This window comes from Epargyreus clarus, unplaced genomic scaffold (genome assembly GCF_041222505.1).
Source record: "Epargyreus clarus isolate Ecla_fem2 unplaced genomic scaffold, WU_Ecla_fem_2.2 ptg000018l, whole genome shotgun sequence".
In the NCBI taxonomy this organism is placed as follows: domain Eukaryota; kingdom Metazoa; phylum Arthropoda; class Insecta; order Lepidoptera; family Hesperiidae; genus Epargyreus; species Epargyreus clarus.
The window spans coordinates 1,656,378-1,677,867 of NW_027332226.1; the positions used below are offsets into that span (position 1 = coordinate 1,656,378).

At 36.1% G+C, this 21,490-nt stretch overlaps 4 protein-coding genes across 5 annotated transcripts in view; 2 read left to right on the forward strand and 2 right to left on the reverse strand.

The window, feature by feature from the left end:
• The window catches only part of GABA-B-R3 (gamma-aminobutyric acid type B receptor subunit 3), a 156,157-nt gene that overhangs the window by 90,133 nt on the left and 44,534 nt on the right, over window positions 1-21,490 (reverse strand). The gene's annotated exons all lie outside the window — the stretch shown is intronic.
• Window positions 1-21,490, forward strand: part of LOC140749484 (putative fatty acyl-CoA reductase CG5065) — a 126,373-nt gene that overhangs the window by 14,829 nt on the left and 90,054 nt on the right. The gene's annotated exons all lie outside the window — the stretch shown is intronic.
• LOC140749608 (uncharacterized) lies at window positions 4,634-5,746 on the reverse strand. Its single transcript, XM_073082715.1, has one exon. It carries the CDS (start codon window positions 5,744-5,746, stop codon window positions 4,634-4,636), a length of 1,113 nt encoding a protein of 370 aa, XP_072938816.1.
• Window positions 16,514-17,554, forward strand: LOC140749609 (uncharacterized). The gene has a single exon (XM_073082716.1). The coding sequence runs from the start codon at window positions 16,514-16,516 to the stop codon at window positions 17,552-17,554; it is 1,041 nt and encodes a 346-aa protein (XP_072938817.1).

Below are 21,490 nucleotides of genomic sequence, written 5' to 3' on the forward strand. Positions count from 1 at the left end.
ATTGGAAAGAGAGTTCCATAGAACATTAACGTTTAGTATTTTTGAATTATAACTGGTTAACATAAAACGGTAGGAAGACGCTGATGAAATATGAAATCCAAATACATAAAACAGGTATAAAGAGATTTGCAACGACATAAAAAGGAACATTCGGTCAAGCGTAGCGGGAGTGTGAATTGGGCTGATTTTTTCCTCCTGGCTTTGTGAATAAGTTTTGTATTGGAAACCTTTTTTGGGACGAATTACAGTAGATCTACATATTATTTGATAGACACGAGCAAATGAAATGATCATCTACTTGTTACTATCCCATTGCTATGAGATTTTGGAGCATTAAAGCTATATATTTTAATCAAAATGGTTTCTTCCTAGGAAGTGGTAGGTATATTCTTATGTAAAAATACCAACAAGCCGCAAGAAACCTCACAAGTTTACTTACGCACAATTTGAACTAGTGTGTCTGGAAGCAAGAAATTATGTATAGAACTTGCTTCTAACTTATCTTCCTAAGAAGTGGGTATTATCGGAGAATAGCAGCGCTAGACATTTTACAAATATGTCTATCTTATTCTATTTAAATATTCTAACATCGTTTTACAAGTAACGCACCATTTTTTCAAAAGCCGATTTTTCAAAGGAGTTTCTTTTAACTTAGATGAGCGCTCAGAAATGATTGTTGGTAGTGGTGGCATTTATAAATTAGCACATAGGAAGTGTAAATATTTTTGCTAAATATATAGTCTCGTAAGAAAGTAGATTGGAGAAAGTTTTTCTTTTAACTTATTGCGTAACAACGAAGATTATTTTGTTAACAAAGCCAGTCTTATATACTCCACAGTAAACATCAATTCCTTGAAATCTTCCTAAAATCAGCTTTTCAACTAGGTTTCCTATTTACATTGCATTGTATAACAATCACGGGCCAAGTTGACGTGGCCTTAGTTTCCTCGAGTGGCTCATAATGGGCCAATTTTGCATGAAAACTGCTGACTTACTGCTCGGCTCGAGTGTTTCAAATAAAACGCTGCAAGGTTGCGGATTTAGTAAAATGCGTTTTATGTTTGTTTTTATCTGAGAGATTAGAGATGGTGCTTTGTTTACATGTAGATTTAAGGTTTTAACGATGTGCCTATGAACTGGTAGGCTATTTTAGTCTTATTAAGTACTGATGCTTGACGAACTTAACAGTAGGCTAAGTAGACTAAAGCCTGGAGGGACTTTAGAGACATCAAATTTGTTTTGGACGATATTTTTTTAACCGACTTCGAAAAAGGAGGAGGTTACTCAATTCGACCGTATATATATTTTTTTTTTTTTTTTATGTTTGTTCGGCGATTTTTTCGCGATGCCGCGACCCATCGACATGATTCATACACCATTGTATGCGGCTAGTTTCACAGGGGGTCCCATTTCGAGGAAATTTGAAAATTTCCGCCAGTTTTCCCGGAAAATTGGAAAAACCCGATTTCATATAAACTTGAATAAGTCGAGTGTTTCTTAACCAATTTTAATTTTCTTTTTTTCATATGAAAGGGTGTTTCGTTGCGGTACTTTCCTACCTTAAAATTAGTACGCTCTGATGATTAGAATTTAAGTTATGGGGTGGAACTCATCATCACTACCCCTGCTTTTTTACATATTTTATGACAACTTACCTTCTGCCCACTCAATTCTCATGAAACTTAAAATGAACATTGAGTGTCTAGGTTATCATGATATGATGGAAAATTTGACCTTCAACTCTTCAACCCTGGTAATGCAGAAGTGCCTCCTGCCTCAACCATACAAGTTAGGCATTTGGAACTTATGGATATTTAATAAAGTCAATAAGTTGAGATATTTGATGGAAAATTTGACCTTCCACTCTTCAACTCTGATAATGCAGAGGTGCCTCCTGCCTCAGCCATACAAGTTAGGCATTTGATGCTTATGAATATTCAATAAGGTTCATAGGTAGAGATATATGATGGAAAATTTGACCTTCTACTCTTCAACTCTGATAATGCAGAAGTGCCTCCTGCCTCAACCATACAACTTAGGCATTTGGAGCTTACGAATATATGATAAGGTCTTTGAGTAGAGACATATGATGGAAGATATGACCTTCAATTCTTCAATCCTGATGATGCAGAGGTGCCTCCCATGTAAAGTATATAGATTAGACATTTGTTGTAATGAAGTAGCTAGACAGAGATATATGATGAAAAATTTGACCATCAACTCCTTTTTCTTTTCTTAACTATTGAATTAAGGTAAATTGGACCGGTTCACTCGCAGAGTTTTACCACCTAGTTTGATTTATTTACTTATCTGTTCCTACCTAACCTAGCCAATAATTAGTATCTCATAAAGCTTCGCCTATAGTGTTTCGTATTGAATTGGTTAGGTTAGGTTGGAACATATAAGACAATATAAAACTAAGCGAGAAGGGCGCGGCAGCGCCCTGCGAGCGGGTGGGTCCAATCCGTATCTATTCAGACCTTACCTTTATTCATGATCACATTTATACAATTTTACATAATATTAATACAAACGTTAGCATATCATCACTAAAAAGGGTGAAAAAAAAATTTTAACAAAAAAATAAAACCGATATAATTCGTTTATCAATATATTTCGTTTGATAACAGCGTGTCCAATATGAGCGCCGACTTCGGAAATATGTACTAAACCAACATTTATTTCAATTATTTTTTACTTTGTAGTGACATAGAAGTCGGTTTTATTTTTTTGTTAAAATTTTTTTTAAGGTCCTCTGATCTACATAGCCTGTATACCATTTGGTCCACCGTCGTATCTGGTCTTAACTGTCCTTCAATTAGCGTATCGCATTATAGATTAGCGGGAGGGGAAATTCGAATGAACAGCCTCAAATGTATGATTCCTTAATTGCGCTGCTATGTTAAAATTTAAATGGTGTGGTAAGGCCGACACCTACTGTACATGAGGCCATTTAAATTAGTTCTAAGGGGTAACGACCTAACAACGCATCTACGGCCAACCTCAAGTAGGGTCCAAATCCTATCTGGGGTTGATTACAAGCCTTAAGCAACAGAGACCGCTTATATTAAATAGAATATGTACTCATTTACTAATTCAATTTAATGTATTTTACTATTTTTAGACTGAGAATTTATGCTTGTTTATAATTTTTAAAGAAGCCCTAGCATTTTTTATATTTTTCTTATAATATAGGAGTAGCAGACGAACATGCAGTCCATCTGATGGTAAGTGGCTACTGCCGCCCATGGACATCTGTAATCAACCCCAGATAGGATTAGATATTCCTACCTAAGGTCGGCCACAGATGCGCCGCTATCCCTGAGGACTAAGCTGGAACGCCTCGGAAAAGTCTGTCTCCCTTACCACACCCTTCAAACCGGAACACAGCAGCGCTTAACACTGCTGTTATTAAGTAGAAATAGGTGTGGCGGTGATGCCGCCGGAGTCCAACCACAAAGGGTTCTACCACCTTAAACATTATGTTCTACGGAAAAGAAATTAAACAAACCTACAAGTAGCACCCGTTATTATAACAGTGTGCCAGAGAACTCAACGTGTAGAAACGTACACCACAGAAACAAAAGACGAAAAAGTGCCAAATTCAATAAAATACAGGAGTATGGAAAATTTCGGGGTAAAACGAGCATTTAAAGGGAGCGTTGTGGCGATGTCTTTGATCTGAGTCCTTGTTAGTCGAGATGGCTAAAATAGGGTTTTGTTACCCTTTGAGCGCAAAAATGTTAAAGACGTACTCATATAATATGAATGGTGGTTGAAAGAGAAGTATGAAATCGAATATATTTATTTGTGAAAATGTATGTTGAACATTGACAGGTTTGTATTATATTTCTTATAAATGTCTTTCAGTTAGATATAGCAGTTTTAAATATAGACAATGTAATACTTAAATTATATTCATCATTGATACTGGGTCAATGTTTGGTTTATTATAATGTGGAGGTTTAAGACCACAACCAGCTAGGTAAAATATGGTTACTAAACCTCACACCATTGTCAGAGCAGTATATGGAATTTTTAGGCCCCATTTATGTTTTCAAACATTCAACGTATCGTGTCAGATAAAATGATATTTTTGTACAAAATTTTGACAGGCACAACCTGTCTGTGCTGTCATGTTACGGAAGACATAAATATGTTCTTATACAATGTTTGAAATCATTTTGTTTTGGCACGGTCTGTGTCTGACTCCAACGATGTCTGTAGGTATAAGTAAATGCACAGTTGGGCATGTTTTAATATGATTTATTTCAGAAATAAAGTACATCTATATAACACATCTATATAAGCCAATACCAACCAAACAATATAAGCAATAATGCTGAAATTATTTACTTATATAAAAAATATAAAAAAGCAATATCACATAATATAAGACGAAATTGAACATTTATGTAGATTTTCATTACATTATACACTTCTTATCACTTTAAAATTTTAACATCTAACCATTGTAGGTTTTCATATTCATTCGTGCGATAACCACCTTTATCTACATGACTAATAGTTCCTACAAAATGTTATCACTGCTTAGGGGAATCCCTATTTTGTGGGACATTTTATCTTATCAGTTGTTGTTTTCATTCATAGCCTCCTATAATGACGAAGGCACTTATTTTTTATGACTAGCAACTTCTACATTATCTAAATTATGATCTCGGGACGTCCCTGCATTATCATCATCATTCGTTTCGTCTAATTCAGTCTTTTCACTGTTGTATTCATTCATACACTCCCAATATGAAGGAGGTGCTTCATTTTCGTTGCCACTAGCTGCTACTGTCGTATTTTCTTCGATAATGCTGCCAATTTGAACAGGTATTTGAAGTGTATAGTTTCTATGCGGCAATGGAAGGTTTGCAATTATAAATACGAAGTAATCTCTTGTTACTAGTTTCGAAAACTCTAACGATTCTCGGTCTGAAGGCAGGTCTATTACGACTGACATTTCTTGCGTTTCTCCACTTTGTATTGAAACTGCTTTTGAATCAGTTTCCGGGACACTAGTCTCCGCTTTTACTTCTTTTGATGTTGTAACGAATTTATAGACTTCAACTAATTTAGTTTCAACGGCTTTTATTACTACATCCGTGTCATTTGTTATCTCATAGACTAATTCTATTTTATCACCACATTTCAGCACAGAATTCAAAATATTCGCTTTTATGTTCACTATACTTGGTTTGCTTGTAAATAGTTGAGTGAGTTTCTTTTGCCCTCCATAAATGACTGGAGTTAATGGTAGTCGTGGCATGATACTCGAAGTAATAATTATTTCTTTTTTAAAGCGCTTGGCAAATTTCATAAACCCAGGTCTGCTGAATTTGATCCTTACATAGTAGGAAATTTTACATTTAACATGGCAAGAACTTACATATCTCCGGTAAGCTAACGTAGGTGGTAAGTTAGAGAGTATTTCAAAACTGAATGAAGTATCGTACGATCCAATTGGAACAACAGCTCCTTTTTCATCATTATGTATTAATTTATCCACATCAATGTACGTTTCGTTCTTAACATATCTTCGTCGATGATTATGTTTGTTCGTATTTTGAGTTTCTTCAATGCATAGTGTTCCGTGGCCTTTTAAAGATACTGTGATTTTATTGAAGACTGTTTCTTCGTCAACCGCATACTTTATATTTCCCGATATTATGGTACCAGCTGCTCCAACATACGCACCGTTGGTTGGTTTGTGGAGGTAAATTTCACAATAAATACCCATTTTTGTTCACTCTATTATATTATCAGTTTTATTAGTATAATTTCATCTGATTACATTAATAATCATGCACGTGTACTATAAAGAATGTTTAAATACGGACTGATGCGATGAATCTATACATTATCAATGAAAAAAGAAGATAACGGACGAATATTAGATTAGATATTCCCTGCGGTTGGCCCTGTGCAAATATATCTTACACAACATTGTGTTATAAGTTAGTCTTGTGCTAAATTTCTTACTTCTAGACTCACCGGGATAAAATGTTTCTCATTTAGGGGTACTTTTATTAAGAAGTGTATTGTTATTCATTTACCTAGTAATGTATAGTTTTATGTACTTTTTTATATAGTCAACGAGAATGCTGTTCATCTGATAGTAAGTCGCCACTGTCGCCTATGGACATCTGTAATCCAATAAGATTAGTGCGTCTACTACATTAAAACAATATTATATAGGATTAGACCAGTAGGTAGTAGGTACTGGTAGGACCAGAGACAGGCTACAAATACCTTGCTACTCCTTAGGATCTCTCAGGATCACTGTTAATAATAACAGCATAACATTTTTTTCTGATATATTTTTAATTTTTTATTAAAAAAAATGCAATGTTGCCGCCAAGTTGCACGAAGCGCTTTTAAATTTCACAATAAACATATCTAATCCGTACCTCTTTATCATTGAAAGGCAACCGCATTTAGTATGCAAAGCAATTATATTATACTCAAACGGATTGAGTGGACGCTTTCATGTTATGTTCACATTAAAATTCCATTTGTGTGCTGAAAGCCCTGATCTTCGGGTCTATGGGCATCCGAGGCATTTGAATATGTTTTTATTGCCTAATCTCTTTTCCCGTCTGACCCTTGGTACCCATCTCTACGTAATTCATCTTTGATGACCGCGATTCCACACAAGTATGCCCCATTCATTGACGTATGAATTGTAATTGGGGACTGATTCGAATAATGAATATTGAATTAAATGATAAGTTTTCAACTATAGAATGGTAAATTCTTTATTACATATGGGTCTTGCGTATATTTGTTTTTTTTTTTATTTTAAGTTTTTTGGTTAATGTGACGTTGTGACGCTAGTATCTTATATTTAGAAATATAATATACTAGCTGACCCGTCAAACGTTGCGTTGCCATATAAATAAAAAAATGTTAAGGGTGAACAATCCTTATCACTTACGGGTTTGAAAAATAGATTCAATATTTGAAACTGCGATGGTAGCGAGGTCTGTCGAATCCAACGTGAAACATTCCAAAATCAATAACTACTTACGAATGAAAAATTAATTATAAACCTTTTCCCACGGACAAAATTGTGAATCTAAACCATTCTCAAGTCCCCTTTAACACACACAACAAATTTCATCAAAGTAAGTCCAGTTGTTTAGGTGGAGTTCAGTGACATACACAGTTACACACGCACATAAGAAATATATATATAAAGATTGTTACCGAGACTAACACGTTCGGTGAAATTAAAACAGCACGATCTCGCTGGCTTGGTCTCTGGAACATGATGGAAAAACATGGAAAAGGGTATAGTGAGGATAACCAATTAGATATCGTTGGTCTAGGCTGGCTAGCTGTAATGATAAAATGCATACACGTTTGTAAATATACTTTTACCTGCTAACTGGTATGAAGAAGTGTACGGGATCAAGTTCCAGTTTGTAGTATTGAAGCCTAATATCCTCTGAGTTGCCAATGAAGTAAGGTTGTATATAAGACGAAACTAGTTTCCAAGTTCTACCATACTCGGTGTTAGTTTCCGCTAGGAGATCTTTTATCATATGTTTTAATAAGCGACCTGAGTTGAGTTTCCGTTTAAAACTTGGTGATAAGAAGAAGACTTAGAAGTTCCCTAGGGAGTGGGCGACCGTCAGGGGACAATAAGCCAGGTAAGACTGTAAGATGCTTTTAGTTTTCGAAAATTCGTTCCGTTAACCCTATAAACTCCTTAAAATATGAGAAAAACAAACTTACTTTTAATAAAACTGTTCATAAACTCCTTACAACATATGAAACAAAGAAAAGGTTCCTTTAATAAAACTACAGTACGTTATTGTGAGTTCTGTGACGTACCACAACGTGTTTAATTTCGTCTCCACTGCTACGTAATTGACGCGTATAAGCTCAAACTAAGTCCGAGGAAAATAACGAAAAAAAATGCTAAGCGGATTTATCTCGTTGTCTCGACACACTAATCCGCTAAATTGGGTTAATCTCACCCTAGAATTTCTTCTGCTTTGTAGAAATGACGGTAAAGCCGATAACGAACCCCCAAAATTCATAAAAATAGGCAAAATAAGAGTAATTCTATAAAAGACTCTTATATAACATATTTGTGCTATATGCTTAAGATGTTTTGAGCTCGTCTTGTGTTGATCGTAGTTGACTGACAAAGTTGGATGGGTGACCACTAGTGCTTATACGCATACGTAATTCGAAGTACATGTTAAGCCCTTTTTAAAACAGCTTTTTTGGCTTCCAGTCAAGCCAAATGATATAAATAGTAAATTACTATACTATTAATAAGTATACTATTAATATATTAGATGTGTAGCACTACCATGAGTTGGCATAGAAACGCCACTATAGAAATTGTAAATAGAAAACTATTGTCATTTTGCTAGTGAATAACATAACTACTATCGTTACGGTATTTCTTGACAACGTCTGTCAAATTAATGACTCATGGGACCGAATTTGTATGGCAATAGATCATAATGACATTCGCTAGCGATTTGATTTCGATAGGTTTTTTACGTATCGAGTTACGCCACTACGGATTTTAGTTCTACGAGTAACCACCAGAGGCGCTGTACAATTTTTCATATATTTATTTTACGCAGTCGCTAGCGAGTAATACTTTTGTAAACTCATGGTAGTGCTAGTGGTCAAAGTGGTACTGTGTCAGGAACTTCGCAACAATAGCCATAAGTAGTTGTAGTTGTGAAATTGATCAATTATGCATCATTGTACTACGGAGTACAACCATGCATAATTTAACTCTTGACGATATGACTAAACTATGTAATAATGGACTTGTATTATAAGTATAGGTAGCTGTTCCCAGACGCATCGGTACCGGTTGTAGGTAAAGCCCTTTGTGGTTTCACTTCGTATTCACTGCCTCACAGTAGAAGTGACAAGCGCCGTTCTATTCTGGTTTAGGTTAGGTTTGATTATTAGGTTAGGTTAGGTTTGATAGATTAGGTTCTATATTTGTATGAGATGTTCCAATTCAGACGTGAATTGAAGGTGGTAGAACCCTTTGTGGTTCGACTCCGGCGGCACCACCGCCACACCTATTTCTACCTAATAACAGCAGTGTTAGGCGCTGCTGTGTTCCGGTTTGAAGGGTGTGGTAAGGGAGACAGACTTTTTTGAGGCGTTCCAGCTTAGTCCTCAGGGGTAGCGGCGCATCTGTGGCCGGCCTCAGGTAGGAATATCTAATCCTATCTGGGGTTGATTACAGATGTCCATGGGCGGCAGTAGCCACTTACCATCAGGTGGACTGCAAGCTCGTCTGCTACTCCTATATTATAAAAAAAAAAAAAAAAAAAAAAAAGACGTCAGAAGTAGAAACGCATCTGTGGTTACCGCAGGAAAGACTGGAGTCCTGCGGAGACTCGGAGAATACCTGCGGTATTGTGACTGTGTGTGTATAAAGACTGTAGTTCGTAGGCAGCAATAACCACTTAATATCCTATTACTACTGGCACCACTACTTACTAACCACTTACCTCGGAGAATCGTCATTATCATCAATAAACTTAGGCATTTTTGAAACAGTTACCTACTGCTAAAGTAATAAATAAGTATTGAATAAGCCCGCTGGTTCAAACTAAAGTGTAGTGTCTCCACGTGTTTTCGCATGCATATGTATACGCATGCAGTATGTATAAGTGCGTGCGTACCGCGTCCATGTATAAGAACGTTTTAACTTCTACTACTTAAACGACTTCCAAATAGGAAATTATCCATTATTCTTGCATTTAATATGCTAGTAATAAAATGGTACTTTTTCAAGGCCGAGTAGATAAAGTTTGAAAATTAGTCAATTATGCAGAATGCTGTTTCTCGAGTGTATAACTTGATGACGTCAGACTCGAGTGGTCCGCGACTCGGGAGCTCGTGCCTTGAAGATTGTTATGAGGCTGTTGACACTGACCGCATTGACTTTTATTTTCAGGGCTATAAAAAGTACAACCGTATATAAATATGTACATATTGTTTTCGTTCTTAAGTCAAATTATAATGACTTGATTAATGACGTAATAAAGTACATTTGGACGTAGTTATGCAAAATAGATCCAACCCATAAAACCGTTTTTTAGTTACTTCACAAATGGCATCTCCACATCAACTTTCATATATGCAAAAAATATTCAAGCAATTGCATGGTACATTTTTTCTTTAGAAAAATACAGATATCAGTGATACTAGCCAATATTAAGCTTATTAAGCAATTTAATTTTTACTAAAAGAAATAGGTCTTTTAGTTTTCATAAGCTAGTTTTTGTGGTTGGATCCAGTTTGCATAACTACGTCCATTCTAATATATAACGGGTACTCATGAAGCGTGGATTTTAATATCTTTTTGAGGATATTTCGACCCAGTGGCTTGGATCGTGGTCACGGTGAAATTGCGGTAGCGGGGAGCAACCGTTGACAAGTACTACTGGTAGTTCGATTTCCTTTTTAAATGAATAAAGTATTTTGTATTTCCTTTGTGAGCACCTACAGTACCACATGGTTAACTTAAAAAATAACTAAATTATAACTAATCAAGATACCAGAGGTTAAAAGGAAAAGTATAATATGGTTTAGAGGCTTAAGTGAACCCTTTTCTTTTAAAATTTTATATTATTGTACTGTGTGTAATAGTTAACAAATAAGGAAGTTTATATAGAAAGATAAACAGAATATTTTTCAAGACAAAAAATCATTCAAGACAGCGCAAATATTTTTTGTCTACCGTAAAGCATAGCAAAACTGAATTAAATTACAAGTGAATAAGTGTAACGTATTTATTTATAAAATAGTCACAGAAATACGCGAGAAATATCGAGGAATATATAACGAGGTCTATACCATACTATAACCAAGTATAGAGTATCTTCATCTGCGTTTCCGTCACAAAAGTTCCGTTGTGCCGCGTTGACAATGCTAAGGTTTCACCTACTGACCTTTCACACTCGGAGGGGCATGATGGAGTAACTCGCCTGAAATACGGCTTTTCAGTTTTGCAATCTACTAGAAACAGGTCGACAGTTGGCTGTGTTACACGAAATAATTGAGGTAAATCTACGAGTATTATGAATTTTAAGAAAATAAATTAATGAAATATGAGTTTCGAAACAAATGTGATAACAGTATAATATTCGTATGTATAAATGGAAAAAGTATGAAAGTCAATTATGTTAGATTTTTTGTCTATGATTTTACTCTAATAATACTAGTTATAGCCATAGTAGACGCATTAACTGTCACCGCGATCTATGCCGCCAGATGTAGGTAAATATTGACATAAAATATAGAGTTTGCGGTTCCTATATTTCTAAAAGTTAAATTAGGAAAAATCTTTTATATAAATAAGGGCTAACAGTTTTAAATTCTAAGGCTAATTCTTTTTGAAGTCACGAGAATCTACGTGTGTCCTACTGAACTCACGAGAATTAACCCTACAGTACTTTCATGACCCGCAACCATGTGGCACATATGAAGGGACAAGTATCTACTACGAACTACGGATAGGATGCAATTGGTCTAGTGGTTCGACCCGCGTGATTCAGAAACCTGAAGCGCCATTTTTATTTTACTTCTTCACGTTTGTGTTGTTGTCTTTCATCGTTTAAGCAAGTGATAATACATTTCTAATACGCAACTTTGAAAATCCACATGCCTGGCATTCGAAACCCTTGATAGAGATGCCGAGGTACTAACCACTTATCACATTTACTCATAGTTGAGTGGGAGCCTGAATACAACTGAGTTATCATTGTTTGTTATGCAGATACAATATGATAATCCAGCCTGATCCACTCATATGTCGCATGATCCCGACATAAATCCAGTAACAATAGTTCGGTATTTACATTTTACATTTGCAACTTTGATAAGTGAAATGGAAAGATACTTCACCACATTGAAATTTAATGAAGCCACAAAAGTATAATTTTATCATTTATTTTTTGAATTCTTGGCATTTGAATGTGGTAGATACCTTTGTGGTTCGACTCCGGCGGCACCACCGCCACACCTATTTCTGCCTAATAACAACAGTGTTCAGCGCTGCTGTGTTGTTTGAAGGGTGTGGTAAGAGAGACAAACTTTCTCGAAGCAATCTTGCTTGGTCTGTGTACTGGCCCATCTGTAGCCCACCTCAGGTAGGAATCTAGTCTTATCTGGGGTTGATTACAAATGTCTATATGCGGCAGTAGCCACTTACCGTCAGGTGGACTGTATGCTCGTCTACTACGATATTATAAAAACAAAGTTGTTGCGATTACGTAGCAGAGCGTCAAACCATATTAAAGTAAATACTAACCATAGTAAAGTAAGGGTGGGTTGCATCATGTAACTTTAACATTTACAGAAGCCTACCCAACCGTCAAATCCATGGTTAATGAAATAATTCCTTGCACCATTTTAGTTGAGGTTGAAATTACATTATAACTGATAATTAACTTTAACCGCTCGATTTCGATCGTTACTGTATTTGTCGACTTCCCTATCTGGCAATTTCGACTAAAAATTCCGGTGACAGCGACACAAGTGACGTTAATGACAAATCAATTGGTGCAACACAGAATTCTTACATTCCATCGCTACCGTCAAAGTTACTGTTATATTTAACTTTAACGCAAACTTCAACCGGACTTTCGATGCAACCCACCCTAAGTCTTATTTTACTATGGTTTAACTTCGGAGCGGTGGTCGCAGCATGTCGCTCGTGTCGCTCGTGTGCTTCGTCCCTAATGTGCAACGGAGAGGGTATTTCCGCTCATGTCAGCTGATTCGTGACCGGAGGTCGCTTAGCATCGTTGTAGAGCTTTCGGATATGCACTTTGAAAGGAATTACACTTAAAAACGAGTGTCTTCTTATAAACAAATTGTAATATGAAAGTACAAAGGGGAGGTCACAATATTGAAGCACTGAAGAAACTGTGGTAGCCTTTAGAATAATTGACAAACGGGAGGTCTAGGTTCATATCCAGGACGTTCCACGGATTTTTTAAGTTACATAAATTCGAAAAATTAGTATAACGTTCTTTACTCGTAAATACGAGTACACTTATACCAAGACAAAGTTTAGAAAACTAAGTAATTATTGGGGAGTTTGCTTGTGAAGAATCGAATTTGGACCTTTTTGATTGTTAGACCAGTAGTACCGTTACCAGGAGTTTTTACGTTTCGACAAATATGACTGTTTTGGTATTTGTTTACGTATTTGCCCATACAAATTCCAATCAGCGCCCCTAGCGGATTGTGTCCGAACTAGGACATCGTATGGGCAAATACCGCTCCGTTACGTAGGTATTTATACGAACGTAATTTATAAGGACTTATCCATATCACTGAGTCTTGAATAAATGTAGCGAACATTTCTACTTTAAAATGTGGTTTAGTTTAATTATGCTTACATAATTTATAGGTAATATAAATTGGATTTCACACCATATATTAGATCCTACCTAATATGTTCATTTGCGCGTAATATAATGACCGTAAACTCAGTGGTTTAATATAAGTTTCATTCATATACATAGAATGTACACAAATTTCCAAAATCAGAAAAAATCTTTTACCATTTAAAATCCGTCTGGCCGGGACCGAACCCGGAACGTACAGCGCACCTGTCCGGTGCTACCAGCTTCATCACCCGTCGAATAGAGTTTGTGTTTACTGACCAAATAGGTTCAAGTTGAGAGTGGCGAGAATTTATTTGCCGAGTAGATGGTGTTTACGATCTTATTAGTTGATTTACAAACACCCTCTAACAGAAATCTTAATTCATCATTTCGATGTTCGTCTCTGTCCCTGTAGTTCCGGGACCAGAATAGGGCGACGGTATCCTCTGCCTGCCGTAAGAGGCGACTAAAAGGGGGCTTTCGGGGTTGCGGGCGGCAAGTGTGGAAGCTGTAAACACCCGGCCAGCGATCCCGGGAAGAACGATGGTATGTTTTACCTCATACCGTCGTACGCTCCACAAGGAGTGGCGAGCTTCATGATCATCTGGGCGGAGCCAGACGAGGCAACGCGCTAAGAGGACTCCGGTTGCGTTCCTTTGGAGATCCCGAGTCCTCTACGCAGCGCCGGGTGGGTTTTAGTGCGGTAAAATTCCCACATAAACCGTCGTCAATAAAAAAAAAGATGTTTGTCTCACCGGGGATTGAACCCCACTGCGTTTTAGACTGTTGCGGTGACCGCTCTGGTCTAGCTCGTCAAGTAGAGTTTATGTGTTTACTGACGAAATAGGCTAAAGTCGAGAGTGGCGAGAAGTTGTTTGTCGAGTAGATGGTGTTTTCGATCATATTAGTTGATTCAGGACTCGAGGTCGACAAGGACCTCTAGTCAAGGGCTTTCAATTCGGTAGAGGCTTCGGATTTCTAGACAGTAATAACCCTTTTTACACTAAGGTTGCCAGTTGCCGATTTATGAATAAAAATGTTACTTCTTACAAAATAAATAAATAAATAATAAATAAACGCTTTCTACACTCACAGCCCCACACTAGGATGCCCTGTGTCGTGGGTGCCATTGACACACACATAGACAAATACAGAAACACCCAGACCAAGAAACAGAAATCTAAATTCATAATTTAAACATCTGTCTGGCCGGGGATCGAACCCGGGACCCTTTGCGCGTCAGACCGGTGTGGTGGCCGCTCCGCCACGCGGGTCACAAAAGCATTGTAAAAAATTAGTATGTTCAAAATAAGGTCTTCAGATAAATATGTTGTATGTGCAGTGACCACTTACCGGGTGAACTGAACAGAACAGGCTCTGCTGCTACTTGATTTTTATAAAACCACACTTCTTCATATACTTCTGAACTTTTGAACTAAGATAATAAATAGATGGAATAATTCGAAATTTAGAAATAAATAGAATATAACAATAAATAATTGGCCAAGTGTGAGTCAAAATTATAGCAGATAAAGCAGTAAATGCATTGTAATTTATAGTGTTCCTTCCTTTTTTTAATATAGGATTAGCAGACGAGCATGCAGTCCACTCGATGGTAAGTGGCTACTGCCGCCCATGGACATCTGTAATCAACCCCAGATAGGATTAGTATTCCTACCTAAGGTCGGCCACAGATGCGCCGCTACCCCTGAGGACTAAGCTCGAACGCCTCGGAAAAGTCTGTCTCCCTTACCACACCCTTTAAACCGGAACACAGCAGCGCCTAACACTGCTGTTATTAGGCAGAAATAGGTGTGGCGGTGGTGCCGCCGGAGTCCAACCACAAAGGGTTCTACTACCTTCCATCCTATTACGGTTCAATAGTTAGTACGAAAAACGTTGAATAATACCGGTATCTTGTACGGGGTACCCGTGTTATATATAACTTTTAATATTTTAGCAATACACATATTGTGAAAATTTTAAGTGTCTATCTAATAAGTGCTATTTAGCATTAAGTCCGCCTTTTGTACCACACTGTTTTTAACATGGTCAATAAAGAGTAAATAAATAAAAAAAATAATAAAAATATGGTTCATGAGATAGAGCCCTGTACCATACGGATATGTGAAGCTTAATAATATGGTTTCGTTTTTACCCTTTGTGTACGGACCCCTAATATAAGGTAAGAGGTTTAGCTATAAGCATCAAATGTTCAAGAATCTTTAGTGAGTGATGTTTGTTAATATTTAAAATTAGAACAGCTTACAACAGCTACAATTAGAGCAGCTATAAAATTATAATATTTTTTATGATGCCTACTTGCTAGCGCTATTGTCATCGTTTTTGAGCAAAGTTTTATATTGCCCTCCCCGATATAGCGCTATTGTATGACATATTTTCGCTTATCTCAGCTGATTCACGACTCGAGTTTGTGAAGCACTTACACTCAAGAGCTTTTCATTCGCGGACGATACTCGAGATTCTCGTGAGGACTGGAGAAAATTGTTAGAAGGCACTGATGACTTTGTTCGAAATTATGAAGAAATTCGACGTAAGTTATGTTCTGAGATAACTTTATAACTTGTACATCCACTACTGACTGAATGTTTTTAAAACAAAATAGATTTTTTTAATTTATTTTAACATTGATACGGTTTTGCGGGATTACTTATCAAACAAAATATGGCAAACACTGTGAAAAACAACTGAAAGTAAAACAATTTTCCTATATATTTTTCTAGAAACTTAAATCATTTTTGTTTTAAAAAGTCTTCTAAGTTTATTACTCCATAAATTAAATTGTAATCTTTGTTTATCCAATATTTCTAATAAAATATAAAATATTACTACAGAACCCATTAATAAACATCAACACGCACTTGACTGCATATCTATGACGGTATTTATAATATTTTTCATTGCAATATACAAGTGGCATATAAGTGGCACTTAAAATATCTATGATAAACATTCGTATTCTAGTTAATTCAATCACAATAAAGCCTTTATAATAATAAGACGTGTCTATTTTAAAGTTTAAGAATGACCAACTTTCATATTAGTGTGAAAATAATTTATATTATTTAGACAAATTGTTATTGTAATTAAAAATGGGTATCCATTGTGAAATATATCTGCATAAGCCACCAAATGGAGCCTTCGTGGGAGTTCGTGGTAACGTCGTATCCGGAGTTATAAGATATGTAGTTAATGTTCCAACAACAATAACTGAAATAACTGCATCGATAAAGGGCGAAGGTATTATGAAAGTTGAGTATCTTTTAAGAAGAGACGACCAAAAACAACCAGAAACAGAAATACGCACAGAGACCTACATCGACGTGAATACTATAAGTCAAAGTGGGCTAACTGTTCTTCAAGTGGGGGCGTATGATTTGCCCTTCAGAGTGATAATACCCCATGACATACCACCGACGTCGAAATATGTTAAATACGGAAATATCCACAACGTCACTTGCAAGATATCCTACCACGTGCGGATAAGATTTAGCAGACCAGGCCTGATGACGTTCGCCAAACAGTTTACAAAGGAAATCATTATAATAGCAGCGTTAGTTCCTAGACTGCCTACGTCACCCGCGATCTACAATGGACACAAGAAGTTGACGCAACTATTTTCAAGCAAACAAAGCCATATAAACATTAAGGCAAATGTACCAAATTCAGTGTTACGATGCGGCGACAAAATAGAGTTAAATTACGAAGTGATTAACGATACTAATGTTGTTATTAAGTCAGTTGAAGTTAAAGTTGTTGAAGTGTATACATTTAATCCTCTAAGTGGTAGAGAAGTAGTGATCACTGAAAACGTACCGGGCACTGAAACAAAGACAGTAGCAATACAAAAAGGAGGAACGCAAGAGATGTCAGTTGAAATAACCATGCCGGCGGATCGCGAGTCGCTAGATCATTCGAAAATAGTTTCCAGGGAATATTTTGTGTTATTAATTGTAAATCTACCAATGCCGCATAGGAACTATGTGCAGAAAATTCCGATACAAATCGGGAATAACATCCACGATAGTGTTGTACAATTTGATAATCATTTGATTAGTCAGCCACCTTCGTATTGGGATGCGATGCATGAAGATTGGGGAGATACTAAGGATTATCAACATAAAACTAAGTAGTTTTTTAAGTTTTTTGTGTATAAAGAAAAAGATGAATAGAACCAAAATAGCAAACGGCCATGCATTCTACCTTATGTTAAGCAGCCACTGTCTTTAATATTGTATGTAATCTTACCAATGTTACAAATGTAAGAGCGTGTTATTGTTAGTATAACTGGAAAAATGGGGGCGTGAAGTATTTATTTTTATCATTTATTTGGAGTAAATAAATAAATTTAAATACCTCCTTTTTACTATCTTTACTATTACACTAACATTGAATATTCGTTTAGACGTACTTACCACTTAATAATAGTTATGTACTCAAAGATAAAGTATGAAGATAAGTATGGATTGACTAAACAAATATATATATACAGGGTGACGTGCTATGGGAGAGGTGTGTACAGTAGTGGACTAACACGAGATGATGATAAACCGGCATGTAGTCCACCTGATGGTAACTGGTAACTGTCCTCTATGAGCATTTGCAATCAAACCTTTCTCTTAATAAGATTTCTTAATAAGATTAGAGTCTTCCATGAATTACCGATGTTAGGATGCCTTGTTTAATTGTGCTCTTCCACAGCAGAATACGGCAACGCTACACTTCTGTTATACGGCGGAAATAAATAAGACAGTGGTTCCTTCCGAGTCGAAACACAAGGTTTTACCACCTTAAAAACATACCATATAAAAATACATACAGCCGTACCTTATAACTCCTCTACTTTTCAGTCCGTAAAAAGTTTTCAAAAGACATTTACAGTCGTATATATGAATCTTAAACTCAACGCGAAGTAACTTCGTCAGATTTTTTGCCGGACTTCAAACGAAATGCATAATAAGTATTCATTTTCAGTATTCATTCATTAAAACTTACTGGACAGATTTAACTGGAATTCATAGCGAACTCGGAAAACAGGTCAGGCAAGTGCTCGAACGGAAATTTACATACTACGCGATACCGGCGCGAAACATGTCGTTAAAATAACTCAAAAGAAACATTTATAACTTTTTGTCATGTTAATAATTATTCAGGTATTTATTTACAAACGTACAGTCATATCAAATGTGACTTTTAAATAATCCGATTTTTTAGAAATTGTTATATTTGTTTTGTTGATTGGAAATTATTGAATGGAATGGATTAAATCATTTACACACATTTATCCCTTATAGTTCCTAGATTACATTTTCAAAAACCTATTTTTCAAGCTAGAACATAGCAGCGACTACCACTACTGTTGGCAGTAATAAATTAAAACTAATACCTTCCCTTTTTCGGAGTCAGTAAAAAAAATCCAAAAGACATTCGTCGCTTATTAATCTTAAATGGAGCGTAAAGTAACTTCATCTGATTTTTTGTCGGACTTTAAACGAAATGCATAATAAGTATTCATTAAAACTTACCGGACAGATTTACCTGGAATTCGTAGAGCGAACTCGGGAAACAGGTCAGGCAAGTGCTCGAAGGGAAATTTACATACTACGCGAAACCGGCGCGAAACATGTCGTTAAAATAACTCAAAAGAAAACTTTATAATTTTTTGTAATGTTAAAAATTATTTATTCAGGTTTTAACTTAGTAAACGTAGTGTCTAATTGATGAGATTTTAAGATAATTTAAATTTAAGATATTTAACTGTTAATTGTCGGAAAACTATTAATTTTAAGGTTCCATCCCTTTTCTTATACGGAAACATTATCAAAAAACTATTCTTAGTACTCGACTGTATTATAATTATGTATTTGGCAGATACTTTTGCGATTGCGATAAATTTCGTGGTTCTATGTTTATGTTCGCAGATGGTCGTAAATCCGTCTAACTCTAGTGTAAGTATTCGATACATTTTTTACACCGTTAAAATGAGAACCCATAAAGACTAAGTTGCAACGCCTCGGATAAGTATGTCTCCTATACCACCAACTAAAACACAGGAGCGATGAACACTGCTGTTATTAGGCCGAGATAGTATGACGGTGGTTCCTCCGGTCCATACTACTCCGGAACCTATCCATACTACTCCATCTACCACCTCATCCATACGCAACAATTTCCATGTTCATATCTCCTTTGCTTTTCTGTTTACTTCCCATTTTCGTTCCCAAAGCCGTGAAAAACAGAACCGTAGTTTGTAGCGGACAGGTTGAAATTTTGAGAATGAAAACGTCGGCTGATAATCTAACGGTGTTAACGTGAACGCCGGGAAGCCTTTACGCCTGAAATGCTGAAAATCTGAAAAGTCCCACGAGAAAGAGGGAGCGTTGTATTTTCCAGTTTTCCGCCGATAAACTTTGTACATAAATGGGGTTGGGTTTATAAAGTCTGCTAATTTCTGTAAGGACAAAGAATTCGTACTTGTATATTTGTTATTCATTAACGTTTTGCCTATTAAAGATCGAAAATTGTTTATTTCTGCCAAATAGAAATTGCTAAATTTCGGTGTTTGGTAGGCTTAAATTGGATAGATAATTTATTAAGTTATTATAAATATTTAGGGTAATAATAAATATTTTGTTGCTAAATGGCCAAAAATATAAATATTTCTTAATTAGGTAACTTTATTTTGGCTTTGAATTTCTACCTACATCATTGAAAATATGCTATTGTGTCATATAAATGGCTACATACAATTTGCGTTTTACATAATCGGTTTAACCTATTTCTACCTAATAACAGCATTGTTAGTGAATCTCTAATCCTATCTAGGGTTGATTACATATGTCCATGAGCGGCAGTAGCCACTTACCATCAGGTGGACTGCATGCTCGTCTGCTACTCCTATATTATAAAAAAAAACCAACAATTATTTTTATAATTTATGTTTACACAGATACCGTATTTCATTGTTACTATGTATATCAATGTTACTACAACATTTCTTAATTAAAAAAGACTTCGTTTGTAGAATGTATGATAACACAAAATGGGGGAATATTAAATGTGTCTGTGATAAATCCAAAAACTGAAGACCTGACTACTTAGAAATGCCTATGTCATTCGGACACCTCATACGTTCAAATCCGTCAAGCAAAGGGTTGCAGGGTGTGCCAAATAATAAGACATACATACACATACATAACATATAAGTACATACACACATATAAATACGTACATATTTTCGCTAAAAAAACCGCAGTTTGGCAAAAATTGCAGACCCACCACAAAATGTCTAAACATAATAATTACGGTCATAACTCACCCCTAAATTAATTAATTAAACCATAACACAGTTTTGCTCAAAAACCGCATGAAATCCTTAAAAATACTTTAAGGTTAAAAACTTTCGAATACGCGGAATTAATTCTACTTAAAGGGGTTGAAAAGAAAGTTGGGGCGCTAAGCCAAATTAAACTTTGTATTACCGGATTGGGGGTGAGATTGCGTTTGCGGGCATCAAAGGGAAGGAAGGGTGTAGTAGGAAGCCGTTTGATGCTCATTTAATTTAACACTTCAGAGAGTCACTCGGTTTTCCTCACTATGCAGTTAAATTCTGATGAGAACCAAAATACTTAAATACGAATTAATGAAAGTGTAATTATTATTTTTAATTAAAATACTTGAAAAGCTTGTCATAGTTTGAATACAGTAAAAACATTGATTAATAAAGTTAACTTAATATATTAGGAGTATTCTAAGGGTGGTAGAATTTTACGTGGTGAAACCCAGGCTTGCATCTCGGATTTTTAAAACTATAACTTAAATAAATCACTACAAGGAAACCCCCAGCCTACTTTAAAAAAGGCCTTGAGAGGTGCAAATCTGAGAGGAAACCCGTGCTCAGCAATGTGACAGTATGAGTTGGCGTTGAGTCTTTCGTAGTCCGACTCCGGAGGCACCACTGCCACAATACTTCCTTCTAATAACAGTTTCAAGCGCTGCTCTGGATGTGTGTGTTAGTAAGTGTAGCAAGCGTCTCTACCTTATTAAAGTTTACCGGTTTAAAGGATGTG